This window comes from Manis javanica, chromosome 6, assembly GCF_040802235.1.
Source record: "Manis javanica isolate MJ-LG chromosome 6, MJ_LKY, whole genome shotgun sequence".
Taxonomy (NCBI): Eukaryota; Metazoa; Chordata; class Mammalia; order Pholidota; family Manidae; genus Manis; species Manis javanica.
Window position 1 is genome coordinate 51,026,403 of NC_133161.1, and position 12,300 is coordinate 51,038,702.

General features: G+C 32.6%; 1 protein-coding gene across 4 annotated transcripts in view; it reads right to left on the reverse strand.

The window, feature by feature from the left end:
- Positions 1–716: 716 nt before the first annotated feature.
- Positions 717–12,300, reverse strand: part of STK31 (serine/threonine kinase 31) — a 110,928-nt gene continuing 99,344 nt past the window's right edge. For all 4 annotated transcript variants that reach the window (XM_073238695.1, XM_073238693.1, XM_073238696.1 and 1 more), the window contains one exon: positions 717–1,112. In XM_073238695.1, coding sequence (XP_073094796.1) covers positions 885–1,112 — 228 coding nt within the window. In that variant the 3' untranslated portion in view covers positions 717–884. The remainder of the gene's footprint in view (positions 1,113–12,300) is intronic.

The window sequence follows — 12,300 nt, forward strand, 5'->3', positions numbered from 1 at the left end:
TGATTAGGTCTGAGCATTTTATTATTTCATACAAAGCCCTCATCCACCTACAATGACTATTGCCTACTTCATATTTTATACTATCAAACACAACCGTTTCTCCCTTCTCTGCTTTCATCATGCTTTCTATGCTAATTAAGATACTCTTGTTCCTCCTTCACCTTTACTATTCATCCTTTAAGACTTAACTAAAGCACTTACCTCTTCCAGAAAGCTTCAGCTCCTTTTGAGGAGCCTTATTTGCAAAACTTAGCCAAAAGGCCTCCACTAACAGAGAAAATTAAGTGTAGTATTAGAGCCAGTACACTGTCATCCCAAATAAAGTGGAATCTGACACCTCTCTTCCACAGGATGAGAACCTCTTATGTGTAATCTCATAAAGCTCTGTCCAGAGCTATCCCTGGATATTCCATATTGCATTATGGATATTTGTCTACATCTCTCACTTTCTCAATAGAGTGTGTGCTTTGTAGTGTAAGGACCATGTTTTATTTATCTTCATATCCCCAGAACTCAGTACAAAGCAGATGTCTACTATCATTTGTTGAATAAAAGTATCACGCTTCATCATCAGCTGGGCAAACATACTGAAAATCTGTATATGATCTGCCCAACAATCTAATAACTTTTTCTATTTCAAGTATCATAGTATAATTATAAAATTTCAGAAAGTAACTGCAGCCAAAAAATCCCTCCTTAACTCCAGTTAAATGCAATTTCAAAGTATAGAAATTTTGTATAGCCAAACAACTTTTATTTTTTACAACTGAAATACCAAAGACACAACCTGTCTAACCATTACATTTCCATATTTTTCTGTTTATTTAACCAAACTTTAAACAAGGTTTTTTAAAGGAACATCTGTAACAACAAAAGAATACTAATCATTCAAAGTTGGCTTCACCATTTTTTGCATTTTTCTTATATTTATCCAAGTTCTCCATCTTTAATTCTTTTTCCTCTTTGTATTGAGTATATTCCGTATCTTTTTCTGAGTTTGGTGTTGATTTCCCCTTTGGTTGCAAGAAACATTCAGAATTCAAAACTTGTTCAGCAGTAATTGAACTTCTACAATAGATCAAGCTACAGAGAAGGGATTTGACATTATCATCCTGCAAGGAAAAAGAGATGTTACCAAAAACAAACAAACAAAAGAAAGGGCAAACCTGTAATAAGGAAAGAGGATCCAATTCAAAAACACTTTTAATCAATGATACAGAGCTAAAATGAGTTTTTTCTTATACAGATTTTTTAAGATTTCTACAGAATTCAACTAGTTTTTACTGGAAAGGATTACTCCAGTGATAAAATAATGGAACTGAACTATAGGGAAAAAATGTAAAAGGAAAAAGAGAAACACAGTTTAAAAATCTCAAAAACAAGCTTAATTCCAATGAAGGACATTTCATGACTTCTTTTCCCTCTTTTTTTTCGGGTACTGGTCAGAGTTTGCCACTATGAAAATGTTACACTGAAGCTCTACCTGGAAGGGTAACCTCCTTTACCTGATCAACTGCTTCTGATTTCAGTCTTGAACTGATATCCAATGAGAACTCTTCTACCACCATTACCATTATCATCATTATGGGAGTCAGAATTTACTATGTGCCAATATTTTCGAAAACATTATTTGTATTAACACATTTAAACAAGATAGTAAGGCTGCTTTTCTACTATTTTCAACTCCGAAACACATGGATATGCTTTCTTTTGATTCCTATGCTGACTTTCAATATGGGAGCCATTCACACTGAATAAAATTTACCTTTTTATTGCTAGCATTCTAGTTAGACTCTGAGATCCTTAAGATCAGAAATTTTAGTATATCATTTCATCCCAAAATGAGCACAATGTCAGGTATATAACAGAATATTCAGTAAATATTAACTATATGACAGAATACTGATGCCCATATTGCATTCTACAAAATATTTTTAAACATATTTAAAGCTAGTACTTTCAGTAGGCATAAACTTAACTAAAAATTAGAAATCTCAACCTTTTAAGAAACAGTACATGCTTTTGAAAACCACAAAGGTAGATTAAGAACAAGTAGAGAATCAATTCATGTTCTTGGACAAAAAATCTCTCATCACAAATGTGTTATTTTTCCCTTAGTTACTTATTAAACTTTACATGATTTCAATAAAATTGGTTTTTTCCCCTTGGAACTAGACTAAGTTAACTATAAAGATCTTTTAGAAGAACAATAAGCAAGAAAAGACATGAAAGCACTGATAAAAAAAACAGCAATGACGAAGAAACTACCCCTATTAAAAGGTATTATGTCTGTTAATTAAGGGAATATGGCACTGGAATATGAAGAAACAAACCAACAGTAGAAACGGAAAATTAAAAATATGCTACTGCACAAATGAAATTTTAGTATATGAAAAGGTAGTATTTCCAATGGATGGAAGTGATAACTTTTTAATAAAAGGTATAGGACAAATGGATACTCAATGTGAAGAGAAAAGATTTTATCTGTTCCTCACACCAAACACCAGGATAATTCTAAGTGTACCAAAATATAAATGTAAAAAATAAAGTTGAGTAAGTACTAGGAAAAAATTCAATTACTGAATCCCAAAAGTAACTACAGACAAAAAAAATTCTTCCTTAAGCTTTTCCCTCTTACAGATTTCACCAAATCACAAAATACAATCACGGAAGACACAGAAAATCAATCCATAAAAATCAAACCAAAATGAAACAAATGAACTTAACTATGTATCTGGTGACATAATCACACAAAATAATTACTTCAAGTGACTTCATAACAAATATTTGGACTGTATAATCTTGGTGGAATAAAGATCTATGAGATATATCCTATGGTCAAAAAGAAAGACCTTCAAAGAAATGTTAAACTACTCAATAACCTTATTATTCCTAATACCACTGTTGTTTTCAAACTGTTACATTTATTGTAGAATAAAGCAATTATGTAATTGTTAATATAAGATTATTACTATAAAAGGAAGAGATTTGAATTTTAAATTAAGGCAATAATCTTGAATTTGATTTGGAAATCCTATACAATGTCTGTACTCATTTTTCTTTTTCTAAAAAAAGAAATGCATTTCCTTTTGAAAAGACCCAATAGTGATGAGAAATCTTTGCACTGGTATTTTTTATCTCTAAATTTCCTACATGTTGATTCCATTTACTGGGCAAGGAATGTAAAAGATAATCAGGGACATCTTATTCAAAAAGCAAGTTATAAAAGACATACTGTGACAAAGGTCATAGGATCCATCTTGAATAGGGTTCTCAAAAATATGAGACAATCTGAGCAAAAAGATTGACTTTTTTAAATAACTTCAATAAAGTGAGACACATTACATATGTTTAAATCTATGAGACTGTGATATTATAAAACAAAAATTTTGAAATCTGATACCTTCTGGAGGTTGTTAAGATAACAGTTCAATATTCCTAAAACAAATTTTCATGAATGGACTAAACATTGTTTCTCCTATACTGTGCTTTACATCCATGTGACTTACTTATTTTAAAATTCAAAGTCTGTACCTCTTAATGCCTTTTACCTATTTTGCCTGTCCCCTCACCGACCTCCCTGGTGGCAACCACCAGTTTGTTCTCCATGTTTATGAGTCTACTTCTATTTTGTCTGGTCGTTTGTTTTGCTTTTTACATTCCAAACATAAGTGAAATTATGTGATATTTGTCTTTCTCTGTCCAACTTATTTTACTTAGCATAATACCCTCTAGAGCCATCCATGTTGTCACAAAAGGCAAGATTTCATTCCTTTTTATGGCTGAGTAGCATTCCACTGTATGTACATACCACATCTTCTTTAGCCATACATCTATTAATGGACACTTAGGTTGCTTCCACATCTGAGCTACTTAAATAATGCTGTGATAAACACAGAGGAGCATATATCTTTTCAAATTAGTGATTTTGTTTTCTTTGGGTAAATCCTCAGGAGTGGAATTACTGGGTCTCTAGGTATTTCTATTTTTAATTTTTTAAATAGAAATTTAACCACCAGAGTGCTTTAGTGTCTGTACTAATTTACATTACCAAAATCGTGCACAAAGGTTCCCTTTTCTCCATATCCTTGCCAGAACTTGTCATTTCTTGTCTTTTGGACAGTGACCATTCTGACTGGCAGGAGGTGGTATCTCACTGTAGTTTTGCCTTGCATTTCCCTGATAATTAGTGATGCTGAGCATCTTTTCATGTGTCTTTGAAAAAATGTCTATTCAGGCCATCTGACATTTTTTCTTAATTGGATTATTTTTCTTAGTGTTGAATTATATGAGTTCTTCATATATTTTGGATATTACAACCTTGTTGAATATATTATTTACAAATAGAGTCTCCTGTTCAGTAGGTAGTCTTTACATTTTGTTATGGTTTCCTTTACTGAATAAAAGCTTTTTAACTTATTAATGCAGTCCCACTTCTTATTACTGCCTTTGTTTCCCTTGCCTGGGAAGACTTATCCAGAAAAAACTATGCCAATAATTCAAGAGTATACTACCTATGATTTCTTTTAGCTGTTTTATTGTTGCAAGTCCCATATTTAGTTCTTTAATCTGTTTTGAGTTTATTTTTATGTATGATGTAAGACAGTGGTCCAGTTTCATTCTTCTGTATGTAGCTGTTCAGTTTTCCTAATACCATTTGTTGACAAGACTATTCTTCTCCATTGTATATTCTTGCCTCCTTTGTCATATATACATGGTTTTATTTCTGGAATCTCAATTCTGTTCCATTAATCTATGTGTCTATTTTTGTGCCACTATCATACTGTTTTGATTACTAAAGCTCTGTAATATAGTTTGAAATCAAGGAAGCATGATACCTCCAGCTTTGTTCTTTCTCAAGATAACTTTGGCTATTCAGGGTCTTTTGCGGTTCTATACAAATTTTAGGATTATATACTCTTAATTCTATGAAAAATGCCATTGGTATTTTGATAGGGATTGCACTGAATCTCTTGACAACTTTACATATAATGGTCTTTTTAACATTAACTCTTCCAATCAATGAGCATGGAATATCTTTTTATTTATTTGTGTCATCTTTCATTTCTTCTATTAGTGTCTTATGGTTTTCAGTGTACAGATCTTTCACCTTCTTGGCTAAATTTATTCCTAGGTATTTTATTCATTTTTATGCAATTATAAATGGGATTTTCTTGATTTCTCTTTCTGCTAGTTCATGATTAGTATATAGTAATGCAGCAGATTTCTGTATATTGGTTTTATCATCCTGCAAATTTACTGAGTTCATTTGTTAATTCTGACTTTTTTGGTGGAGTCTTGAGAGTTTTCTACATACAGTATCATATCATCTGCAAATTGTGATAATGTTACTTCTTCCTTACCAATTTGGATGCCTTTTATTTCTTTTTCTTATCTGACTGCTGTGGCTAGGACTTCCAGTACTACATAGAATAAAAGTGGTGAGAGTAGGCATCCTTGTCCTGTTCTGGATCTTAGAGGAAAAGCTTTTAGCTTTTACAATGGAATATGATGTTAGCTGTGGGTCTATCATATATGGCCTTAATTATGTTGAGGTATGTTCCTATACTCAACTTTGTTTTTATCATGAGAGTTTTTATCATGAATGGATATTGAATTTGTGATATGTTTTTCCAACCTCTATCAAGATGATCACATGGTTTTTATCCTTCCTTTTGTTAATGCAGTGCATCCCATTGAGTGATTTGTGGAAATCTGCTTCCAGACTAAAATTTAGGGTAACAGTAGTTGTTGGAGGAAAGATTACCTTTTTTATTAAAATCGTTCAATTAAAAGGATTCCAATTAATAAGCACAGATGAATGATAGAACTGGAAAATCACCATTTTTCAGTATGACAACATCTCTAGACTATAATCAGTAATTGGTACTAAAACTATTAGGCAGTTAATGAAAAATTAAATAATGGATGGATTAGGATGACAACACTGAAACTCACTGATCAGTCTTACTGACAATCAGATGCCAAACGATACCCCTCATATGACACAATAAGATTGGTAAAAACACCAACTATAAAATTTACTTGGTGTAAAAATGAGACTGAATTTAATCAAGACTCCATATCTATCAGGTTATTTTTTACATTGGAGAAAGGAGAAACATGAAATAGTATCAAAGGATCCAATCAGCCAACTTCAAAATGTGAGAAATTAAACAGATAAATGGCATGTAGAAAAAGAGAACTTCACATACCAAAAGATATTTAAAAGACATATTAACCCAACAAATATGGGTCTTTTTGAGATCTTGATTTGAAATATATATCTATATAAATATATCTGATAATATAAGGAAAATTAAGCATGAATTAAAAAATTATTGGCACTGTAAACTGATACAGTCACTAAGGAAAACAGTATGGAGTTTCTGCAAAAAATTAAAAATAGAACTGCTATATGGCCCAGCAATTCCACTTCCACATATTTATCCAAAGAAAACAAAAACACTAACCCAAAAAGATACCTGTACCCCTTTGTTCACTGAAGCATTATTTATTTACAATAGCCAAGATATGGAAACAACCTAAGTATCCATCAATGGATGAATAAAGAAAATGTGTATTTAATACACACACACCATATAGATATGCACATACATGCACTTACACACATGCACATGCACATATGATGGAGCATTATACAGCCATAAAAAAAGAATGAAATCTTGATATTTGACAACACGGATGGACCTTGAGCAGATTATGCTACATGAAATAAGTCAGAAAGACAAATGCCAAATGATCTCACTTATACAAGGAATCTGAATGAATGAATGAATGAATGAATGAATAAATAAATAAATAAATACATACATACATACATACATACATACATACCAAGCTCACAGATACAGAGAACAGACTGGAGGCTGCCTGAGGTAGGGGCCTGGGGAGCAGGTGACATGGGTGAAGGAGGTCAAAAGTACAAACTTCCAGTTATAAAATAAGTAACTCATGGGGATATAATATACAACCTAGTGACTACAGTTAATAATATTGTGTTACTAATTGAAAGTTTACTAAGAGAGTAAATCTTTAAAGTCCCTATACAAGAAAAAACATTTTTTGTAACAATGTATGGTGATGGGTGTTAACTAGACTTATTGTGGTGATCATTTCACAGTATATACAAATATCAAATCATTACGTTATACACTTGAAACTAATATAATAATGTATGTCAATTATACCTCAATAAAAATTTTTAATTTTGTAAGATGTGATAATGGCATAATAATTTGTTATAAACTAAACCTAAAGTAAAAGGAATGAAATAATAAAGGTTAGAGTAAGAAATAATGAAATAGAGAACAATGGAAAAAAAATCAATGAAACCAAGAGCTAGTTCTTTTTAAAAAAATCAACAAAACTGACAAAACTTATCCTGATTAACGAGGAAAAAAAGAGCATCCAAATTAGTGGAATCTGAAATGAAAGAGCGACATTACTACTGACCTTACAAAAATAAAAAGAATTAAAAGGGAATAAATGGGCAATTATATGCCAATAAATTAAATAACTTAGAAGAAATGGAGAAATTCCTTAGAAGATACAAATTACTAGTTTTTGGCTCAGAAAGACATAGATAATCTGAACAGGCCTATTAAAAAAAGAAAAATTTAAATTCATAATCAGAAAAACTACCCCCATAAAGAAAATCCTGTGTCCACATGGCTTTACCACTGAACTCTACCAAATATTTAAAGAACAATTGGTAACAATTCTTTAAAATACCTTCTGAAAAACAAGAGAAGGGAATATTTCCCAATTAATTATCTGAGACCAGTATTAACTTAAATGAAAACCAAAGATACCCCCAAAAAAGAAAACTACAGATTAGCATCTTATGAATATAAATTTATCCCAGAAATGTAAGACTGGTTTAACATCATGTAGTTAGTTAATGTACTACATCATATCAACAAAATGAAAAACAAAAATCACATGATCATCTCAACTGATTCAGAAAAAATCTAACACATTTTCATTAGCAAAACTTAAAAAAAAACCACTTAAATAGAATGAACAAAACAGAATGGAATATAATACAGAAGAACTTTCTTAACCTGATAAAGAGCATCTAGGAAAAATCGATATCTAACAGTGTATTTAAAAGTGAAAGACTAGATAATTTCCTCCTAAGATCTGGAACAAGACAAGAATGTCCAGTCTTCATACTTCTACTCAACACTGTATTGGAGGTTCTAGCCACTCAGGAAAGAAAAAGAAATAAAAGGCATCATGACTGAAAATGAAGAAGTATAACTATTTCCATTTAGAGATGACATGATCTTATAGATAGAAAACACTAAGTAATCCACCAAAAAACTATTAGAATAAACAAGTTCAGCAGGATACACCAATATACAAAAATCAACTGTAGTTTACAAACTTGCAATGAACAATCCAAAAGTGAAATTAAGAAAACAATTCCATCTGCAATATCATCAAAACAATAAAATATTTAGGACTAAATTTCACAAAAGTAGCACAAAACCTATATTCAGAAAACCACAAAACATGGTCAAAAGAAACTAAACACCTAAATTAATGGAAAAATATCCCATGTTCATGGATCAGAAGACTTAATATTGCCAAGATGGCAATAAATACTCCCCAAACTGATCCACAGGTTGAATTCAATCCTTATTAGAATCTGAACTGACTTCTTCGTAGAAATTGAAAAGCTGATACTAAAATATATATGGAAAAAAGTGATGTAAGCAGAATGGCAGAATAATAGGTCCCAGTCCTGGACCCCCCACAAAACACTGACTTAACAACCATTCACAGATGAAAATACCTTTATGAAAACCCCAGAGTACAGCTGAGAGGTTCCAGCACCATAACAGAGCACAAAATCTGAGAACAGTTACATTGAAAACAGTTAAAAAGAACAGTTTCATTTCTCCTGCAGTTCAGTTCAGAGAACCCCTCAGTTCGGAGAACCCCTCAGCCCATAATTTTTCTCAAGAATAAAGAAAGTGGATTAAGCATCTAGCTTCCCCAGCTTTTCAGGGTACTACCAGAAGACACTCTTTTGTTTTGCCTCACTCAGAAAGCTGAGAATTCACATGACTGAAATCATCTGGAGGACAGCTAAGAACAAAAAAAAGTGGCAGAGAATCTCAGCAAGTGTCACATATCTCCAAGCCACTAGTCCAAAGACCCCACTGGCTGGCCCACCCTACAGACCCCACAAACCAACTGGCACACTCAGAGGCCCTGTAAGCTGGCCAACACATTTCACAAACTCTGCTAGCCAGCCAGGTAGCCTGACTGCAGCCCCAACAGATGACCCAACTGTGGACCCCAGAAGGTGGCCCACGCATGCCTCCACAGATGGTGCCCTGTATACCTTTACAGAGAACACAGAACTCAGCAGCCAGCTCAACTCTGCAGGATTGGGAGAAGGCACAGAACCCTAAGACTGCTCCATTAGGAGGGAGGGGGAACAGTGGACCTTGCACCTATCATCCCTGCACAACAGTGCTCTGGCCTAGGGAAAAGCAGGCAGCTCTATTTGGCACAGCTCTGCAGGGTAGGGAGAAGATACACACTTGCAAGACATCTCCTTCAGGAGGGAAGGAGAGGAAAGAAGTGGAGCCTGCATCCAATGCCCTGGTATTTTAGGATAGTGCTCTAGGGGAAAGCAGCAGACAGATCTCAGCACCTGACACAGTTCTGTAGGATCAAGAGAAGGCACACAATCCTAGACTTCTACTCCAGGAGAGAGCAAGAAAAGTGTAGCAGGTAAATTCATAGAAAAGGACTCAGAGACCTCCAGAATCTCTAGCCAGACTGATGCTGATCTTTGGTCTTTCCTTCCCAAAGGCAGTCCATAAACACTGAAAGAGATGACTGCTTCTTCAAATGCACAGACACTAACAAAAGGCTACAAGAAACATGGAGAAACAGGTAAATATGAAAACACAAAGGAAAAGAAAGAAAACTTCAGCACAAGTCCCCCGCCTAAAGAAAAAGATCTATAAATTGCCAAATAATTCAAAATAATCATCTTAAAGAAGCTCAATGAGCTAAAAGAGAATATAAGGAAAACAAAACTAGGTCACAAAACAGGTCTTAAGAAATTTAAGAAGACTGATATCATTCCAAGTATCTTTACCAACCAAAATGAAATCAAACTAGAAATCAATAATATGAGAAAACAGGAAATTCACAATATAGAAATTTAAAACTATACCATTCAACAGCCACTAATCAAAGAAGAAATAAAAAAGGAAAATTAGGAGTGATCAAGACAAAAATGCAAAACACCAAAACTGATGGAATGAAGCAAAGGCAGTATTAAAAGATTAAGTTTATAACAATAAATGCTTACATTTTTTAAAAAATCTAAAATAATTCAATAGAGAATTCCTATAGAGGACATTTTTTTTAATCTAAAATAACCTAACTTTAAACCTCAAGGAACTACAAAAAGAACAAACTAAGCCAAAGTTAGTAGACAAGATAAAGTCGTAAAAGGACTATAATAAAGATTACAGCAGAAAGAAATAAAATAGAAAATACAAAAAAATTGTGAAACTAAGAGAATATTTTGAAAATATAAAAACAAGCTCTTGGCCATGTTAAGAAAAAAGAGAGAAGACTGAAGTAAATAAAATCAGAAAAAAAAGAGAAGACATTACAATAAATGCCACAAAAATATCATAAGGGACAATTATGAACAATTATCGCAAAAAAAATAGACAACCAAGAAAAAATGGATAAATTCCTATAAATATACAACCTTCCAACGCTGAATCATGAAGAAACAGAAAACTTGAACATACAATGAGGAAAATGAATTAGTAATTAAAGCCTCCCAACCAAGAAAACTCTAGAACCAGATGGTTTCACTAAAAATTCTACCAAACACATAAAGAATTAATGCCAATCCTTCTCAAACTCGTCTAAAAAACTGAAAAAGAAAGAACACTCCCAAATTAATTTTATGAGGCTAAAATTACATGACATCAAAAAGAGAGAAGAATACTACATGAAAAGAAAACAACAGACCAATAACAACCCTGGTAATTAGGTGCAAAAATTCTCTCAACAAAATACCAGCAAACCTAACTCAATAACATATTACAAGGATCATACAAACAACATGACAAAGTGGGATTCATCCCTGGATGCAAGGATGGTTCACCACATGCAAATCAAAAAATGTGATGTGATACATCATATTAACAGAATGAAAGATAAAAATCACATGATCATTTCAACAGATGCAGAAAAAAGCATTTGGCAAAATTCAATATCCATACATTATAAAAATTCTCAATAAACTGGGTATAGGAGAAACATAATAAAGGCCATATATGACAAGCCACAGCTAGTATCATACTCAATAGAGAAAGGTTGAAAGCTTTCCTCTAAGATCAAGAAAAAGATAGGATGACCACTCTCACCACTTTTATTCAACATATACTTAAAGTGTTAGCCAGAAAAAGAAGTAAAAGGCATCCCAATCAGAAAGGAAGAAGTAAACTGTCTCTACTTACACATATGATCTTACATATATAGAAAACTCCAAAGACTCTACCAAAAAAACTATTAGAATAAATGAATTCCATAAATTTGCAGCATAAGAAAATCAATATACAGAAATCTGCATTTCTATATACTGATAATGAACTAGCAGAAAGAGAAATTTAAAAAAGCCCATTTGTAATTGTATCAAAACAATAAAATACTTAAAGTTAACTAAGCTAATGAAGTATCTGTTTACTGAAAACTATAAATATTGATGAAACTGAAGGCAGCACAAATAAATGGAAAGATATTCCATGCTCACAGATTGGAAGAATTAATGTTAAAATTCCATATTACACAAAGCATTCTAAAGACTCAAGATAATCCCTATCTAAATTCCAATAGAAATTTTCACAGAAACAGAAAAAATAATCCCAGAGTTTATATGAAAACATAAAAAAACCCTACTAGCCAAAGTCATCTTGAGAAAGAACAAAGTTGAAGGCATCATACTTCCTGGTTTCAAACCATATTGTAAAGTTATAGTAACTAAAACAATATGGTACTGGCACAAAAAGAGACCAGCTGAACAAAATAATGACCTAGAAATAGACCCACATGTATGGTCAACTGTTCTTTGACAAGAGCGTCAACAACACAAAATGGGGAAAGGATAGTTTCTTCAACGAATGGTATTGAGAAAATTGGATATACACATGCAAAAGAATGAAACTGAACTTTATCATACACTATACACAAAAATCAAATCAAAATGGATTAAAGATATACAAGACC